General features: G+C 43.0%; 1 protein-coding gene across 1 annotated transcript; it reads right to left on the bottom strand.

Annotated features, from left to right (window-relative positions):
* Positions 1-2,271: 2,271 nt before the first annotated feature.
* Positions 2,272-7,612, bottom strand: LOC311137526 (C-signal-like; the record flags this gene model as incomplete). The annotated part of the gene is made up of 3 exons (XM_084172056.1): positions 2,272-2,385; positions 2,660-2,770; positions 7,436-7,612. 3 exons carry the CDS (start codon positions 7,610-7,612, stop codon positions 2,272-2,274), a joined length of 402 nt encoding a protein of 133 aa, XP_084028182.1.
* Between the last annotated feature and the right edge of the window lie 12,969 nt (positions 7,613-20,581).

The following is a 20,581-nucleotide window of genomic DNA, read 5'->3' as shown; positions in this document are numbered from 1 at the left end:
ATTGCATTGGCTACCTTTCTCGCGCTTGTTTTACGGACAGTTGAGGAGTGACCTGTCTAGATAAATGCAACTGCCCTTTTTGTCTTTGTTAATTTCAACATGTGATGGACTGGTAACCCTTCGTCTAATCCTATACCATTTGTTGACACAATCCTAAACGCTGTGTGAATGCATGATCCCTTAAATCCGATAAGGTGATTATAAAGGTTACCTCAAACAGCTGGGCATTGAAACGTACTTCACTTATACACACGATTCTGTTGTCTCCCACTGCCTAGTAGATGTCCCATAGCTTTATCCATCGTCAAACAAGAAGACTGTCGCACCTTTCTGTATGTCCAGTGAGTGACTGCACTACAATTGGTACACACACCAAAAAGCGCTATGCCTAAACTTGTACCAACACCAGGAACAACATTTCCATACTGGCAAAACATGTCCCTTTAGAGGAACGTTCAGCATTTCTTTGCATGAGATACTGTATAAATTTTCTGTGTCACCATGGAAGGGTAATCTTACACATTACTTGATCTCATCCTACAGACACTGTAATTACTTGGTTATGACAAGTGGTTTATATATATATATATATTTGTCATTTAGCAGAAGCTCTTATCCAGAGCGACTTACAGGAGCAATTAGGGTTAAGTGCCTTGCTCAAGGGCACATCAACAGATTTTTCACCTAGTCAGCTCAGGGATTAGAACCACCGACCTTTCGGTTACTGGCACAACGCTCTTAACCACTAATCTACCTGCCGCCACAGGTGGTGGTGTGGAAGAAACTGATTTAATGTTGTTGTTTCTTAATGTTTGCTATTGAGTGCAATATTGCAAAGCCCGTAAAACATTAGTGCTTATAAGCCATCAGCCCCCGCCCCTTGGATTTGATCTGCCTTTGCTCTTTAGTCAGCAGTTTCACCAGTCCACACTTCCTGTTAGCTCTAACACTAGTGCTTTCTCCCCTGTCATGACCCCCAGCACGCACATCCGCCTGGCCCCCGGAGATCAGGTTGACCTTCAGTAAGAGTGGAGAGACAGAGGGGAGTAAATCGGAAACCTGTGATCCAAATCAAAGTTTTTTGGTCACGTACACAGATTTGTAGGTGTTATCGCAGGTGCAGCGAAATGCTTGCGTTTATAGCGCCAACAATGCAGTAATACCTAGCAATACAAAACAATACACACATAATCCAAAAAGTAAAAAGTGGTCACGTACACAGATTTGCAGATGTAATCGCAGGTGCAGAGAACTGCTTGTATTTCTAGCTCCAACAATGCAGTAATACCTAGCAATACAAAACAATACACACATAATCCAAAAAGTAAAAAGACGGAATAATTAAGAAATGTTGGAACGAATCCAATTAACAACTCAGACAGCACTGTAACAGTAATCCAAATGCAATCTATACATATCTACACCTGATTAATTTACACAAGATATACTAGGAATCCATCTGCATCACCTCTTTATGTTCCCATCATCTGTCTTTCACCCCTGCTTCCGTATTTTACTCTGTTTTCCATTTCATTCTGCCACTGATCTGCTGTGATAGCATGAGGCCCATCACAGGGACAGCTGCATGAAAACACACATCTATTCCCATTATGCTCAACTTTAGGATGGCTCATTTTGCCAATTGGTTTAACCTTTTTATATAGTCATAACTAGAGCTGTCTTTTGGATAAGTCGCACAAAGTAAAGGGACAAGTTATTGTATAAACAAATGATACGACATATATATGCTGTTGACACATTTTGTTTTGTGTCCATAATAATGATAAGCTGTTTTTAGAGGATGATAAATTATCCATGAGAGTTGCTGCCAGTTTATTGAGTTAAGAAATGCCCAGCAATTGAATCAGAATGAAAAATGTAATTACATCCTACAGAGAAAATATTATGCAGACTGTTTCCATTAGGCCATCCACATTCTATTTCAAGTTTAACGGATTTCATTTTTTCAAAAGTGAGGCAAGTGAGCGAATAAAAATAATTAACCCCCTATAGCGACCTAAGTACAACAACTAGCAACCTTGTCATGAGATTTTAGCCTGAATTTGAGAGTGGTTCCATTTCTCCAGCCCCATCCTTCAGCTGTTTACCAAAACAAGTAGCGGGGTGTCCGCATTGTTGTTTTTCTAATCCCAGATTTCCCCTTTAAGAAGACAAAACAGTATTCAGTACTGTCCTACTAAGAGAGTCTTTCACAGAACCCTGATCTCTGTCTATTGGTTCCAGAGACTGAACCGTTGGCCTGGAACATCATCACCATGGGATACCATTCCCTTCCCAGTCCAGAAGGCTGCCATTGTGCTTCTCTGTGAGGGTTGACATCACATTCAGCATGCCTTTGGCACTATCCTCAGTCCTCATCAGCACCTGTCGAATAGAAACACACAACAGACAGACAGACAGTTTCCAGATCTGTGCCAATCTCCTATGACTCTAGTCCTACCTTATTCTACACTTATAAACAAATATGTAATTATTATATGAGTTTTGCTACTTCAGAGTACTGTAGAGTACATTGTGCAGAACGGAATTGTGGGCTTTTAAGCTTTATAGTTCTATTCTATTCTTTACATAAACATGCAAACATCACTCGATATAATCCATGAAACCAGGTAATTCTCTCCCCACCCCCGTTACTCACATGTGGGCCTCCCATGTCAGTTTTCACCCAGCCAGGGTGGATGGCAATGACCAGAATGCCATCTCTCTTGTAGTCCCCTGCCAGACAGCGTATCAGCATGTTTAGCACCGCCTAATGGAGAATAGGACAAACGATCACATTTTATCCACATCTTCGTTATTCAGCATGGAAAGTATACTGATCAAAAATATAAATGCAACATGTAAAGTGTTGGTCCCATGTTTCATGAGCTGAAATAAAAGATCCCAGAAATGTTCCATACTCACAAAAAGCTTATTTCTCTCAAATTTTGTTCACACATTTGTTTACATCCCTGTTAGTGAGCATTTCCCCTTTGCCAAGATAATCCATCCACCTGACAGGTGTGGCATATCAAGAAGCTGATTAAACTGCATGATCATTACACAAGTAAACTTTGTGCTGGGGACAATAAAAGGCAGCTCTAAAATGTGCAGTTTTGCCACACAACACAATGCCACAGATGTTTTAAGTTTTGAGGGAGCGTGCAATTGGCATGCTGACTGCAGGAATGTCCACCAGAGCTGTTGCCAGATAGTTTAATGTAAATTATTCTACCATAAGCCGCCTCCAAAGTCGTTTTAGAGAATTTGGCAGTACATCCAACCGGCCTCATAACCGCAGACCACGTGTAACTACACCAGGCCAGGACCTCCACATCCGGCTTATTCACCTGCGGGATGGTCTGAGACCAGCCACCCGGACAGCTGATGAAACTGTGGGTTTGAACAACCGAAGAGGTTCTGCACAAACTGTCAGAAACCGTCTCAGGGAAGCTCATCTGTGTGCTCGTCGTCCTCACCAGGGTCTTGACCTGACTGCAGTTCGGCGTCGTAACCGACTTCTATGGGCAAATGCTCACCTTTGTTTGCCACTGGCACGCTGGAGAAGTGTGCTCTTCACGGATGAATCCCGGTTTCAACTGTACTGGGCAGATGGCAGACAGCGTGTTTGGCGTTGTGTGGGTGAGCGGTTTGCTGATGTCAACGTTGTGAACAGAGTGCTCCATGGTGGCGGTGGGGTTATGGTATGGGCAGGCATAAGCTACGGACAACAAACACCACTGCATTTTATCGATGGCATTTTGAATGCACAAAGATACCTTGACGAGATCTTGAGGCCCATTGTCATGCCATTCATCTGCCGCCATCACCTCATGTTTCAGCATGATAATACAAGGTCCCATGTGGCAAGGATCTGTACACAATTCCTAGAAGATGAAAATGTCCCAGTTCTTCCATGGCCTGCATACTCACCAGATATGTCACCCATTGAGCATGTTTGGGATGCTCTGGATCGACGTGTATGACAGCATGTTCCAGTTCCCGCCAATATGCAGCAACTTCGCACAGCCAATGAAGAGGAGTGGGACAACATTCCACAGGCCACAATCAACTCTATGCGAAGATGTGTCGCGCTGCATGAGGCAAGTGCTGGTCACACCAGATACTGACTGGTTTTCTAATCCACGCCCCTACCTTTTTTTTAAGGTATCTGTGACCAACAGATGCATATCTCTATTTCCAGTCATGTGAAATCCATAGATTAGGGCCTAATTTATTTATTTAAATTTGCTTATTTCCTTCTATGAACTGTAACTCAGTAAAATGTAGCGTTTATATTTTTGTTCAGTGTATTTGTTGACCGTCACGACTTCGGCCGAGGCAGCCTCCCCTCCTTGTTCGGGCAGGCTTCTGCGTTCGTCGTCACCGGCTTACTAACCACTGCCGCCCCAATCATCATCACAATTGTCTTGTCTTGTCAATCACACACACTTGGTTCGTATCCCGAATTAGTCTGTGTATAAGTGTTCCCTCGGCCCCCTTGTCCTTGTGGGTGATTGTTATTTTGTGAGAGGAGTGTAGCTCGGTGGAGCTACTCGTACATATTGTTGCCAGGGTAGAGTTTCCCCTGTGCCTGTTTCGTTGATCGCTTTTTGACAGCATTTGTGTGTCTACGAAGGAGTAAACTCTGTATTCGGTGATTACCCTCCTGCGCCGGACTCCTTTCCATCACACTCATCACAGTAGGAAGTTGTACCACAATCAACCAGAAGAAAATTAAGGATCATATAAGACCATGAAAAAGTATTCATCCTCTTTGGCGTTTGTCCTATTTTGTTGCATTACAACCTGTAATTTAAATGGATTTTTATTTGGATTTCATGTAATGGACATACACAAAATAGTCCAAATTGGTGAAGTGAAATGAAAAAAATAACTTGTTTCAAAAAATTTACGGAAAAGTGGTGCATGCATATGTATTCACCCCCTTTGCTATGAAGCCCCTAAATAAGATCTGGTGCAACCAATTACCTTCAGAAGTCACATAATTAGTTAAATAAAGTCCACCTGTGTGCAATCTAAGTGTCACATGATCTGTCACATGATCTCAGTATATATACAACTGTTCTGAAAGGCCCCAGAGTCTGCAACACCACTAAGCAAGGGGCAGCGCGAAGCAAGAGGCACCATACAGACCAAGGAGCTCTCCAAACAGGTCAGGGACAAAGTTGTGGAGAAGTACAGATCAGGGTTGGGTTATAAAACAATATTAGACACTTTGAACATCCCACGGAGCACCATTAAATCCATTATTAAAAAATGGAAAGAATATGGCACCGCAACAAACCTGGCAAGAGAGGGCCGCTCACCAAAACTCACGGACCAGGCAAGGAGGGCATTAATCAGAGAGGCAACAAAGAGATCAAAGATAACCCTGAAGGAGCTGCAAAGCTCCACAGCGGAGATTGGAGTATCTGTCCATAGGACCATTTTAAGCCGTACACTCCACAGAGCTGGGCTTTACAGAAGAGTGGCCAGAAAAAAGACATTGCTTAAAGAAAAAAATAAGCAAACACGTTTGGTGTTCGCCAAAAGGCACGTGGGAGACTCCCCAAACATATGGAAGAAGGTACTCTGGTCAGATGAGACTAAAATTGAGCTTTTTGGCCATCAAGGAAAACGCCATGTCTGGCGCAAACCCAACACTTCTCATCACCTGAGAACACCATCCCCACAGTGAAGCATGGTGGTGGCAGCATCATGCTGTGGGGATGTTTTTCATCGGCAGGGACTGGGAAACTGGTCAGAATTGAAGGAATGATGGATGGCGCTAAATACAGGGAAATTCTTGAGGGAAACCTGTTTCAGTCTTCCAGAGATTTGAGACTGGGACTGAGGTTCACCTTCCAGCAGGACAATAACCCTAAGCATACTGCTAAAGCAACACTCGAGTGGTTTAAGGGGAAACATTTAAATGTCTTGGAATGGCCTAGTAAAAGCGCAGACCTCAATCCAATTGAGAATCTGTGGTATGACTTGAAGATTGCTGTACACCAGCGGAACCCATCCAACTTGAAGGAGCTGGAGCAGTTTGCCTTGAAGAATGGGACAAAATCCCAGTGGCTAGATGTGCCAAGCTTGTAGAGACATACCCCAAGAGACTTGGAGCTGTAATTGCTGCAAAAGGTGGCTCTACAAAGTATTGACTTTGGGGGGTTGAATAGTTATGCACGCTCAAGTTTTCTGTTTTTTGTCTTATTTCTTGTTTGTTTCACAATATAAAATATTTTGCATCTTCAAAGTGGTAGGCATGTTGTGTAATTCCAGGTTATAAGGCAACAAAATAGGAAAAATGCCAAGGTGGGTGAATACTTTCGCAAGCCACTGTAGGCCTACTGATGGTGGCATACCTTGCTGACTCTGTAAGACAGGGAGGGGCCATGGCGAAAAAACCTTTCCAAGTTATATCATGTTGACTGCTAACCACTACACACAGCCTACATCGTTGGCACCTCTTAGTCAACATAGCTACTAGAACTAACGCTACAATCATGCAGTACAGTGTACAGTCAGAAAGCAGTTTAGTAGTTACACCGGTGGGCCCCGTTGGCAATAAATTAATAAAACCAAAAGCTTACCTTGACTTGTAAGAGTTCCAGTGTTGGATAGCCATAGCCAGTTAGCTAACATAGCATCCCTCTCTGTCTGAGCCGGGTGTTTATGAGTAGGCTAAACTAGCTAGCTGCATTCAGCTAGCTAAGTGAAAGTTAAAAAAACACAACCAAATATACCTAGCGCTCTCGCTCTCTTTCTCTCTCTCTCTCTCTCTCTCTCTCTCTCTCTCACTCTCTCGCGTCTCCTTAATTTTGGAATAAATTAATTTGTTCAAAACTGTTAAACTATTGTCGTTCTCTCTCTTTGAGTCAACTACTCACTAGATTTTATGCACTGCAGTGCTATCTAGCTGTAGCTTATGCTTTCAGTTCTAGATTCATTCTCTGATCCTTTGATTGGGTGGATAACATGTCAGTTCATGCTGCAAGAGCTCTGATAGGTTGAAGGACGTCCTCCGGAAGTTGTCATAATTACTGTGTAAGTCTATGGAAGGGGGTGAGAACCAAGAGCCTCCTAGGTTTTGTTTTGAAATCAATGTACCCAAAGGAGGACAGAAGCTAGCTTTCCTCCGGCTATACCATGGTTCTACCCTACAGAGTGCTTTTGAGGCTACTATAGACCATTTGAAAACAGTGTGTTTTAATAAATGATTTGGTGACGTGAATATATTTAGTATAGTTTTAATGTTTCACTATTTGTATTGTTGTGAAATTCACTGAGAAGGATGGTCCTCCCCTTCCTCCTCTGAGGAGCCTCCACTGAAGTACACCATAACAAAATTCCTGAGCAGGGTGTAGGTAAACAATGAAACAGTAAGACAAAGGACTTCAGAAGTTCATGTGATAGTGTTTGTTTTGACTCTAGCGAAGAGCATGGGTGCCACTGCATTGGTGACAAACAAATCCACCATCTCCTTCTTGCCCGTCACTGCTAGTGTGCCAGGGGGGTTGTTCCCATCGTTCACGACAACGGCATTAATGGCAGCGTTGTTAATGATCAGATTCATGCTGCCGTCAATCCGTTTATCACCAACCATCCTGGAGGCTTCGGAAATACTGACTGGGTCTGCAACGTCTGTCAACCCAAAAATATTGACATTTTCAGGTTTAGGAAGAGGAACTATAGAAAGTCACTCAGCTCTTGTCACCCTGTAAGAATTATATTTTCTGCACAAAGTTATCACTTCTGTGTATTTTTATGGCAGGTCAGTGTTGGGCAAAATATAAGCCTCACCATAGGACCTTTGGGCTGTTTTTCCAACATGCTCATGGCAATAGCAAGAGAGGGACATTATTTGGTAGTTTTTTGTGTTTTTGTGTTGTTATGAAGCCAGTGTAGCAGAAACCCTTACCCAATCTCACAATGGTGACCAGTTGGGGATACATCTGCGCCAGCACCTTCAGTGCCTTGAAGCAGGAACAAAGGTGTTGGGTCAAGGCAGGCTAAATTCCAGTACCCTGATTCACTCTGGCAATTTCCAGAGAGAATGAAATGGAAATACAAAGTAGAGTGCTAATGAATCGTTCTAATACAAAATCACAACACACAGTATAATTGAGAATTATATATTCAACTCAAATATTGCTACATAAAACAGAAACCATGCTGTTTTCCATTGTTGTCAACTTCTACATACTAGTACTCTATTTATGCACACACAGTGGTGGGAAAAGTACCCAATTGTCATACTTGAGTAAAAGTTAAGATACCTTAATAGAAAATGACTAAAGTAAAAGTGAAAGTCACCCAGTAAAATACTACTTGAGTAAAAGTCTAAAAGTATCTGGTTTTAAATATACTTAAGTATAAAAAGTAATAGTAAATGCAAAAATATACTTAAGTATCCAAAGGAAAAGGAAATGCTATTAAGACGTCACAATTTTCTAGTTTTTTTTAACTTACGGATAGCCAAGGGCACACTCCAACACTCAGACATAATTTACAAATGCAGTATTTGTGTTTAGTGAGTCCACCAGATCAGAGGCAGTAGGGATGATCCCTTGTTCTCTTGATAAGTGTGTGAATTGTAAAATGTTCCTGTCCTGCTAAGCACTTGAAATGTAATGAGTACTTTTGGATGTCAGGGAAAATGTATGGGAGTAAAAAGTAGGGAGAGTGGGGTAAGTTGAGCCGAAGGGGTAAGTTGAGCCACCCTTGTTTACCAAAATGAATAATTTCACCAAATATTTAGGAAGGTCATAATTTAATGGGGCTAATATAGTCAAAATGTTTGTCTTGGTGTAAGTTGAGCCAATGGCCATGGGGTAAGTTGAGCCAATGGCAAGTTGTTTTCTTCCCAGGTGTAATGCAAGGCATTATCGCTGGGATATGAGGTAACAACAGGGCCTGTTAGGTGTTAAGCCTGTGTTAAAATTTGTTTAAAATGACTAAAAGACCAAAAAGCTATTGTGATTGTGTTGAAATTGTGTTTGGGAAATAAAGATAGACATGGTTTTAAAAAGGTAGTGGGAATATTTAATTCAGTACAGAAATTTGTAGATTACTTTACTAACCCTGTTCCGCAGCTCGTGCCAAGAGACCACTTTTTCTTTGGACAAGCTATGTTTTCAAAACTGTAATGTTTACATTAATTCTGATTATTTCCAGTGATACACAACATCCTGAAATATATGTAGATACTGTATCTTTGTAAGAGAGAATACTATATGTCCCTTGATGGAGTAATGCTGAATGTAAAAAATGGCTGAACTTACCCCACTCTCCCCTGTATATTTTCTTTAGGAATGTAGTGGAGTAAAAGTAAAAGTTGTCAATGATATAAACAGTAAAGTATAGATTCCCCCCAAAACTACTTAAGTAGTACTTCAAAGTATTTTTACTTAGTTACTTAAAGTAAAAATTCACTCAAAACCACTAATTCCTATAATTTACAGTGTTAAATAACACTAATATGTGAGAACAATATTTTGAAAATCGTTGTGGAAATCTGTTGCAGCTCAAGTCAACTACAAAACCCACAATGCAATGCTCTCTCTATGGGCTGGCTGGCTAGCTAGCTACAGCAGACATAGCTACACACAATAATACCAAATTCAATATCAGCATGTGAAGTAGCTAGTTAGCTGTAAAATCGCCTAAACAAAATGCACTATCAATTTATGAGTCTACATTCGCAACGGCACCATGCAATGCACCCTGGTCTGAAGAGGCAGATAAATAAGATATGGTGGACCCTCTGTTCAATTACACATTTCTCGATGCAGGAATTTCGCTAAAATATGATCCATGGCTCATTCGAGAGAAGACAACCTCCCGCGTTATGACATCGGCCAGTATTTAAATCTGACATGTATGATAGACGTTTTCGCTATCTAAAAGTCGTATTCCTATTAACTTCCAGTGTATTGAGAGCGGCTTTATCGCAGGCCGGAAATACACATGAAAACATAAAATGACCCCGGGAATCGATAGAACATCGCTCTGAGATTGTTGTATCTCAATCAGCCTCTGAGGTGCTTTTACTTCTCTACCTGACCGTCTCATTTCAATAGGCTGCCCTGGTGGGTCTGACACAGGAGTGTCTGGGCTTGACGTTGTCTGACCTGTAATGTCACTCTCTTGCCTGTCCGTTTGTTCACACTCAGGTTCATGTAACAAGGGTCTCCTATTTCTCCTGTATGTAACTCCGTCAGGTGTCATTACATCATATGACCTGGTTGCCACTGTTTTCACCACACGGGCCTCAACGCTCCATGTTTTCCCATCATGCATTTTCACCCTATCATTTGGAATGAGTGCACTGAGCACCTTGGACCCATTGTCATAATACCTTTTCTGTTCACTGTTTTGTTAAGAATGACCTTGTCATCCTTCTCTGTTTCTAGGAGTACTGGGAACCTAGTTTTGAGTTTCCTGTTGAACAACAGCTCTGCAGGAGACAGACCATGTTTTAGTGGAGTAGCCCTGTAGTTTAACAAAGCTAGATACGGATCTGTCTTTGAGTCGAGAGCTTTCTTAAGCAGTAGTTTCACTGTTTTGACACCGTTCTCGACTAACCCATTAGACTGTGGGTACAATGGGCTGGATGTGACATGCTTGAACCCGTACAGTTTAGCAAAGTCACTGAAAGCTGAACTGTGAGGTGTTGTCCGTACGGACTACCTCTGTGACCCCATGGCGATGGCGAGCAAAGAATGGCTTAATGTGAGTCATCACCTGACTAGCAGTAATGTCCTTCAGTAAAGTAATCTGTGGGTAATGAGAGTAATAGTCCATCAGTAGAACATAGTTCTTGCCCTCAAGAGAAAAGAGATCTATTCCTACTTTGCCCCATGGTCTCAACACCTCTTTTTCCTCAACCCACATTGGCTCTTTGCTCTGTTTTGACCAGTATTTCTGGCATCTTTCACAGGCTCTGTCTGTCTGCTCTATATCAGCATTCATCTTGGGCCAGAATAACACTGCTTTTGCACGTCATTTTGACTTTTCCATCCCTAGATGGCCCTTGTGTATTTTGATCAGCCTGTTTTTCTGTAACACACTTGGTATCACAATTCTTGAACCCTTAAACAGAATTCCAGCTAAGTACAGATAGCTCATCCCTGTATTGACCATAAGGGTATAGTATAGCTTGTACAGACCACCCGCATGTTATGGCTTGAATCAACTTTTGCAAACACTCATCTTCTGCAGTAGCATGTGAAATAACTGTCCACATTTCATCTGAGACTGGGCAACTCTTTCTGATAAAGTTTACATGTATGGTCTCATCCTGCTCGTATACCTGGTTTGGTTCTGAGCTGTCAAAATCTCTGGACAAAGTGTCTGCCACTAACAATTCTTTCCCTGGCCTGTACTCAATTTGCAAGTCATATTTCTAAAGGTTTAGAAACAGTCTCTGTTCCCTTGGTGGTGTGTATGTTAGACCCTTCTTTGCAGGTTTATGATCTGTTTCAGCCCACACTTTTTTACCAAAGACAAACACATAGAATTCCTCACATGCATATGACAGTGCCAATGCCTCTTTCTCAATCTGAGCATAGTTACACTCAGAAATTGTCAGAGCCCTGGAGGCATAGGCGACTGGGCGCCATCTAGTGCCATACTGCTGTAACAACACTGCACCTGAACCTGCTTTAGAGGCATCTGCTGAGATTTTGTTTTTGCGCTTTTCATCATAGAACCTCAGTACTGGTGCATGCATAATTCATGCCTTGAGCTCCTCAAACTCTTTCTGGTCATTACTGTTCCAACACCACTCTGTAATTTTACACAGCAGACTTCTCATCTGACTCATGTGAGTTGACAGATTAGGTACTAATTTGCCCATATAGATAATCATACCCAAGAACCTTTGTACACCCTCTTGATCGGCGGCATGTTCTTGATGGCTGTCACTTTGCTCTGGTCTATCTGAACACCTTCACATGTACATTTTTCACCCAAGAAGGTTATTTCTGTCTTTCTGAATTCACAATTGTCTGTGTTTAGCTTTAGCCCATTAGCTCTGGCGAGATCAAGTGCTGCTTTCTGATTATTAGCACATCATCAATGTACACTTTTGTGCCTGGCACACTCTCAAATATCGGTTGGACTGTTCTATGAAAGACTTCTGGTGCTGAAGTGAGACCAAACGGGACCTTTTAAATGAGTACCTACCAAAAGGAGTACTGAATGTACAAAGCCTTGTACTCTCCTTGTCTAGACTGATCTGCCAAAACCCTGAGGAGGCGTCTAGCTTTGAGAAGTATTTAGCCCCTGCTATGTCCCCGAATATCTCCCCTCTGGTAGGCAGCTAAAAGTGTTCCCTTTTTACATACTTGTTTAGCTCTTTTGGATCCATACACAGTCTGAGAGCCGTCTTTCTTCTCAACTATTACTAGTGAGTGGACCCATTCAGTAGGCTCTTCTACTTTGTCTAGGATATCTAAGGACTACTGAGCTAGTCTCTTAGTGATAATGGTACCTTTCTAGGTGCTTGGATCACTGGTCATCATTTGGCTGCTCTAACTCCATGTTGTGCTGCACCTTGAGTTTCCTATTCCCTGAAAAACATCAGCATATACTAACTGTAAGTCGCTCTGGATAAGAGCATCTGCTAAATGACTAAAATGTAAATGTAAATATGCATCCTCAACATTAGTCATTTCACCATTCACTGTATGAACCCGTTTCACTAGACCCAGTAAGTTACATGACTTGAACCTAATGATGGGTGTTTTTCTCCCTTTACTATGACAAACGGAACCTTGTGAGATGTATCATCTATCGCCAGCACCAATGTGCATGTCCCTGAAGTGTTTTGTGTTCACCACTGGTTTTAACTGTAACCGTAACAATTCAGTCTCTGGAATGATGTTGACCTGTGCTCCAGTGTCAAGTTTGAACACAATGTTAGTTCCATTAGTCTTGTGGGTAGCAGTCCTGTCCTCTCGCACCTCTCCGATTCAGAGGGGTTGGGTTAAATGCGGAACACACATTTCAGTTGAATGCAACTGACTAGGTATCCCCCTTTCCCTTTTCGTCTGGTCCTGCAAGCGCCACTGTTCCCACAATGAGGTCACCCAAAGGCCGCTCACTGTACTTGTTATCACTGCTGTTGTCTTGGTCCTAGTTGACACAGTGTACTGTATTTTGTTGTCTCCGCTGCCGGCATTTGAGTGCGAAGTGGTTCTTCATGCCACAGTTGTGACACTCTCTTTCTATATGCTGGGCACTGGCGAGGTCTGTGCTCTCTTCCACATTTGCGCACGAGCGCTGGTTCCCTGAAGTGCACTGCTGAATGCTGGCGGCGCTGTCCTTTGAAGTTAGCCGTTTAGCTGTAGCTCTTCTTTTGCATACTGTGTCACTAAGAACACCACCATAGATAGAACAATGAGACAGCTATTTCACCGGATGTATAAATGTGAAGCATCCGGTTGGCGTTTTCACTCACTACCAAATATGGTAGTGAGAGGAAGCCCAGTGGCCGGCAGTGGGAGAAGATGGAACGAGATAGATTTTGTCCGACATTCTGCTAATTTACTCATTGATTAAACATTTGATCTAAATACAGTTTTCTGTTCCCCAAACTACAAACACAGTAGACTAAGTTTCGTAGACTTATCCCTTTGCCAAAGTTTTTAAAAACTTCAATAAACATCAATAAACATTGTACTACAGCAAAGCATATAAATAAATCAAAACCGTACAACCCCGCAACGCAGTCTACATTACCACAGTTGGTTAAGAAAGTGGATAACTGCAAAAGCGCAGAAGCTACTATGGCAATGGCCATTGCGGAGCATTGTTCTCTGCTAGCATGCAACCATTTACAGTGGGGAGAACAAGTATTTGATACACTGCTGATTTTGCAGATTTTCCTACTTACAAAGCATGTAGAGGTCTGTACATTTTATCATAGGTACACTTCAACTGTGAGAAATGGAATCTAAAACAAAAATCCGGAAAATCACAATGTATGATTTTTAAGTAATTAATTTGTATTTTATTGCATGACATAAGTATTTGATCACCTACCAACCAGTAAGAATTCCGGCTCTCACAGACCTGTTAGTTTTTCTTTAAGAAGCCCTCCTGTTCTCCACTCATTACCTGTATTAACTGCACCTGTTTGAACTCGTTACCTGTATAAAAGACACCTGTCCACACACTCAATCAAACAGACTCCAATCTCTCCACAATGGCCAAGACCAGAGAGCTGTGTAAGGACATCAGGGATAAAATTGTAGACCTGCACAAGGCTGGGATGGGCTACAGGACAATAGGCAAGCAGCTTGGTGAGAAGGCAACAACTGTTGGCGCAATTATTAGAAAATGGAAGAAGTTCAAGATGACGGTCAATCACCCTCGGTCTGGGGCTCCATGCAAGATCTCACCTCGTGGGGCATCAATGATCATGAGGAAGGTGAAGGATCAGCCCAGAACTACACGGCAGGACCTGGTCAATGACCTGAAGAGAGCTGGGACCACAGTCTCAAAGAAAACCATTAGTAACACACTACGCTGTCATGGATTAAAATCCTGCAGCGCACGCAAGGTCCCCCTGCTCAAGCCAGCGCATGTCCAGGCCCGTCTGAAGTTTGCCAATGACCATCTGGATGATTCAGAGGAGGAATGGGAGAAGGTCATGTGGTCTGATGAGACAAAAATAGAGCTTTTTGGTCTAAACTCCACTCGCCGTGTTTGGAGGAAGAAGAAGGATGATTACAACCTCAAGAACACCATCCCAACCGTGAAGCATTGAGGTGAAAACATCATTCTTTGGGGATGCTTTTCTGCAAAGGGGACAGGACGACTACACCGTATTGAGGGGAGGATGGATGGGGCCATGTATCGCGAGATCTTGGCCAACAACCTCCTTCCCTCAGTAAGAGCATTGTAGATGGGTCGTGGCTGGGTCTTCCAGCATGACAATGACCCGAAACACACAGCCAGGGCAACTAAGGAGTGGCTCCGTAAGAAGCATCTCAAGGTCCTGGAGTGGCCTAGCCAGTCTCCAGACCTGAACCCAATAGAAAATCTTTGGAGGGAGCTGAAAGTCCGTATTGCCCAGGGACAGCCCCGAAACCTGAAGGATCTGGAGAAGGTCTGTATGGAGGAGTGGGCCAAAATCCCTGCTGCAGTGTGTGCAAACCTGGTCAAGACCTACAGGAAACGTATGATCTCTGTAATTGCAAACAAAGGTTTCTGTACCAAATATTAAGTTCTGCTTTTCTGATGTATCAAATACTTATGTCATGCAATAAAATGCAAATTAATTACTTAAAAATCATACAATGTGATTTTCTGGATTTTTGTTTTAGATTCCGTCTCTCACAGTTGAAGTGTACCTATGATAAACATTACAGACCTCTACATGCTTTGTAAGTAGGAAAACCTGCAAAATCGGCAGTGTATCAAATACTTGTTCTCCCCACTGTAGGTATGGCTTGCAAAGCTGCCTTTTCAGATTCTGTGGCAGCAACAAACTTCCAAATGCACCAAGTGCACAGAAATTATTAGGGGAGTACTGGCTCCTTATTTTCTCAAAAGGGTAACATCGGATGTGGGGGATGAGAAGTTCAGTCTCCTTTTGGATGAGTCCACTGATGTCAGTGTCTCGAAGTACCTGGGTGGGAAGATTCGGTATTTCAGTGCTAAATAAAGAACTGTTGTGTCAACATTTCTCGGGCTGGTTGAATTGGAGGGGGGCGATGCCAGATCAATAGCAAAGGCGGTAGTTGAGTTTCTTGAGAAGTGTAACCTTAAAAAATAGAATATTCAGGGTATTGGCACTGATAATGCGTCCGTGATGACTGGGGTGCACAAAGGGGTGCACAAGATTTTAAAGGAAGAATGTGCATTGTCCAATTTGGTACTCATCCACTGTGTGTGCCATTCTTTACAATTGGCTGTCAGTGCAGCATTCAAAGAAACCATCCCTAAGAGTGTTGAGTACTTAATCAGGGAAACCTACAACTGGTTTTCGATTTCCCCAAAATCACAGAAAACAGATGTTGTGGTGGCAGCTGCAGAGAAGTACTTGGGTGTAGGTGGCTTGACTTCAGAAGAGTTACAGGGTGTGCTGAGTGGTGGTGTCCAGTCTTCATAGGCCGTTGGTTAATTTAGTGGAATAGGGTGGTGGGTTTTTAATGTCAGAAAGTATAATGGATTTATACACCAGTCCAGTTGGTGGCGGTAATGCAACATATTGGATGCCAACTGCCATGAAACCTAATTGAAGAAGAAGAAGAACAACGGGGCGGGCTGACGCAAACGCGAGTGCGGATACTGAGGACTCGGGCCGCCAGGATAGGGATTTTTGAAATAGTTGAAAAACAAACAAACTTTACTCGGTGTGGCGGAGGTTCGGCACGGCCGTGCTGTGAATGGGTCAGAGATGGTAGGAGATAGTGATGGAGAGGAAAGTGAAGCAAGTATGGAACATAGTGGTACAAATAAAGGAGGGAGTAAGAAAGAGAAAAAGAAAGCGGGAGAGAAAGGGAGTAAGGGAATGAAGGGGGGCGAGAGGTCTACGGAGGTAGAGAGGAGGCAGAAAAGGAAGTTTGAGGATAGCAACCTAGCTTCCAACGCTAGCGGAAGTTCGGAGGTAGAAAGATAAGACACAAGAGGAACATGGAGGTGAGGAGGAGCATAAAGTGATTATGAAGTTTAGGGATGAAGGAGGAGTTGGGGCGATGAGTCCGATAAGGTTGATGGCTGTGATAAAATAGTTGATTGGGGAAGTTGTTAATGCTGAAGTGTAAGAGATGGGAGATTGTTGGTGTGCTGTAAGGACATGGCGCAGAGGGAAAAGGCTATCGGGGTGCAGCAAATAGGGAAGTGTAAGGTGGTGTCGAGCAGCTGGACTGATCAAGCAGGGAAGCAGTGGAGTAAAGGGGTGATAACAGGAGTGCCTGTGAGTGTTAGCACTAAAGAGGTAAGGGATTATTTGAGAGGAGGCGTTCTAGTGAATGTACACAGATTGCAAGCAACAAGGGGCAGAGATAGGGTAGATAGTACGTCTGTTCTGTTACATTTGAAGGACCGGGTACTGCCAAATAAGGTAACAATAGGATATATGAGTTATTATGTGAGGGCTTATGTACCGAAGCCTTTAAGATGTTATAAATGCCAGAGGTTTGGGCATGTGGCAACAGTCTGTAAAGAGAAAAAGAGGTGTGCCAGGTGTGGAGGAGAGCATGAGTATGGGAAGTGTGGAGATGGTGTACAACCAAAGTGTTGCAATTGTGGGGGTGCTCATAGTGTGGCATATAGTGGGTGTGAGGCTATGAAGCAGGCCGTGGAGGTGCAACAAGTGAGAGCGGAGAGAAGGGTGTCATATGCTGAGGCAGTGAGGGTGGTCCAGGAGAGAAGGGTGTCATATGCTGAGGCAGTGAGGGTGGTCCAGGAGAGAAGGGTGTCATATGCTGAGGCAGTGAGGGTGGTCTAGGTCCAGGGAGATACAGGTTCAAGGGAGAGATGGGTAGGAGCATCTAGACCGGGGATTACGGGCCAGGTGGGCAGCGATATGGTATACATAGAAAAGAGAAAGCTGGTGACGTTCATAGCAGGAGCTATCAATAGCACTGATAAAGTAGAGTCTAAAACGGAGAGGATTAAACTAATAGTGAAAGCTGCTGGTAGACATTTGAGTATGACAGGGTTGACATGGGAAGAGGTTCGAGATGACCTCAATCAGCCGATGGTGGAGTCATGTATTACTGGATCTTAGTTATGGTGGTAGTACTACAATGGAATGCTCGAAGCCTGTTGGCTAATGGGCAGGAATTCAAGCAGTTCATTGTTGATATGATAGCTAAGCCTGATGTGATTTGTGTGCAGGAAACATGGCTCAAACCGAATGTGGAGTTTATCATACAGGGATATGTAGTGGTTCGTAGGGACCGAGATATAGGGGGAGGGGGGAGATGTGCCACCTTCATAAAGCAAGGAATTCCCACAAGATGATAGGCAAAGGTATTGAACAGGAGTATGTGGTGGTGGAGGTGTGGATGAGAGGAGGGGTGCTAGTGGTAGTAAATTACTATAATCTGTGTCAGATATTGGAAATGGAAGTGCTGGAGAGGGTGGAGGGCCAGGAAAGAAGTAAGGGGAGGGGGGGGGGGAATGGCCAAGTGATGGAAAATTTGATAAAAAGAAAGATCTGGTATGCCTGAATGATGGCCGAGGGACCAGGATTGATGAACACGAGCTTTGGGTGGGTAATACCCAGGCGAAGGAGATGGGACTGTATGGAAGGGAGTTTAGACCAACGGTAGTTATTCCTGTAAATCCACCATGGCTACTCCCGCCTCCAGTAGTTGATCTAGAAGTGTTGGAGAGACTACAGAAAGATAGGGAGGGGGTTGATCCAGCTGATTTCTTTAAGAGACGTCTGGAAACTGTGTATCAGGATTTTGTGGCCATTTACACAAATGGTTCAAAAGATCCAAGGACAGGACATACTGGGTCAGCATTTGTAGTGCAGGATTGTGGGATGGAAGTCAGGAAACGTATTACAGATCATCTGGCTGTACAGTTGAAGTCGGAAGTTTACATACACTTAGGTTGGAGTCATTAAAACTTGTTTTTCAACCACTCCACAAATTTCTTGTTAACAAACTATAGTTTTGGCAAGTCAGTTAGGAGATCTACTTTGTGCATGACACAAGTAATTTTTCCAACAATTGTTTACAGACAGATTAAAGTGCAAATCAATCCCAGAACAACAGCAAAGGACATTGTGAATATGCTGGAGGAAACAGGTACAAAAGTATCTATATCCACAGTAAAACGAGTCCTATATTGACATAACCTGAAAGGCCGCTCAGCAAGGAAGAAGCCACTGCTCCAAAACCGCCATAAAAAAGCCAGACTACAGTTTGCAACTGCACATGGGGACAAAGATTGTACTTTTTGGAGAAATGTCCTCTGGTCTGATGAAACGAAAATAGAACTGTTTGGCCATAATGACCATTGTTATGTTTGGGGTGTCTTGCAAGCCGAAGAACACCATCCCAACCGTGAAGCACGGTGGTGGCAGCATCATGATGTGGGGGTGCTTTGCTGCATGAGGGACTGGTGCACTTCACAAAATAGATGGCATCATAATGAAGGAAAATGATGTGGATATATTGAAGCAACATCTCAAGACATCAGTCAGGAAGTTAAAGCTTGGTCGCAAATGGGTCTTCCAAATGGACAATGACCCCAAGCATACGTCCAAAGTTGTGGCAAAATGGCTTAAGGACAACAAAGTCAAGGTATTGGAGTGGCCATCACAAAGCCCTGACCTCAATCCTATAGAACATTTGTGGGCAGAACTGAAAAAGTCTGTGCAAGCAAGGAGGCCTACAAACCTGACTCAGTTACACCAGCTCTGTCAGGAGGAATGGGCCAAAATTCACCCAACTTATTGTGGGAAGCTTGTGGAAGGCTACCCGAAACGTTTGACCCAAGTTAAACAATTTAAAGACAATGCTACCAAATACTAATTGAGTGTATGTAAACTTCTGACCCACTGGGAATGTGATGAAAGAAATAAAAGCTGAAATAAATAATTCTCTCTACTATTATTCTGACATTTCACATTCTTAAAATAAAGTTGTGATCCTAACTGACCTAAAACAGGGAATTTTTATTAGGATTAAATGTCAGGAATTGTGGAAAAACTGAGTTTAAATGCTAAGGTGTATGTAAACTTCCGACTTCAACTGTATATATGGCGGAGCTGATGGCCATACTGTTGGCCTTGCAGTGGGTGGAGGAAGTTAAGCCAGACACAATAGTTATTTGCTCTGACTCATGTGCAGTGTTAATGAGTCTTCAGTCCTTTAGCTCACGTAGCAGACAAGACCTGCTTTATGAGGTGCTACAAACCCATGGCAGGATTAAGCAGATGGATATTCAGATAAGATTTACTTGGGTTCCAGCCCATGTGGGGGTGGAGGGGAACGAGGCAGTAGATGAACAGGCTAAACAAGCACTTAGTAGTGGGGATGTTGAAGTGTCAATAAGCAAGGCAGAGGCAAAAATACTGATATATTCAGTGATGGTGCAGAGATGGCAAGAGCAGTGGAATATAAATAATAAGGGAAGGCATTTATTTCAGGTACAGAGGAAAGTCAGGGAGGGGAGGACGGCAGGAAGGGACAGAAGAGAGGAGGCTATTTTTACAAGATTAAGGGTGGGACACAGCCAGTTGAATAAGACATTAAACGTGATAGGAAAGCATCCAACAGGAAAGTGTGATTATTGTCAGGAAATAGAGACTGTGGAGCATGTATTGCTACAGTGTGGGCAGTATCAGAGGGAAAGAGAGAGGATGAGATTTAGTATGAGGGAGAAGTGGATACAGGAAATTAGTTTAAAGAGTATATTGAGCAGAACGTCATTAGATATAGTCTCAAATATTTTATATTTTTTAAGAGAGACGGGGTTGGCAGGTAGGATTTCGTTTCTTCCTGTCTCTGGCCCACATTCCAGTACGGTAGGTGGTGGTAATGCACCATAATGTTGGATGCCAACTGCCGATTAACCCCACTGAAGAAGAACAACAACA

This window comes from Coregonus lavaretus (assembly GCF_964263955.1).
Source record: "Coregonus lavaretus genome assembly, chromosome: 11".
Taxonomy (NCBI): Eukaryota; Metazoa; Chordata; class Actinopteri; order Salmoniformes; family Salmonidae; genus Coregonus; species Coregonus lavaretus.
This window is presented reverse-complemented; position numbering and strand designations above follow the sequence as displayed.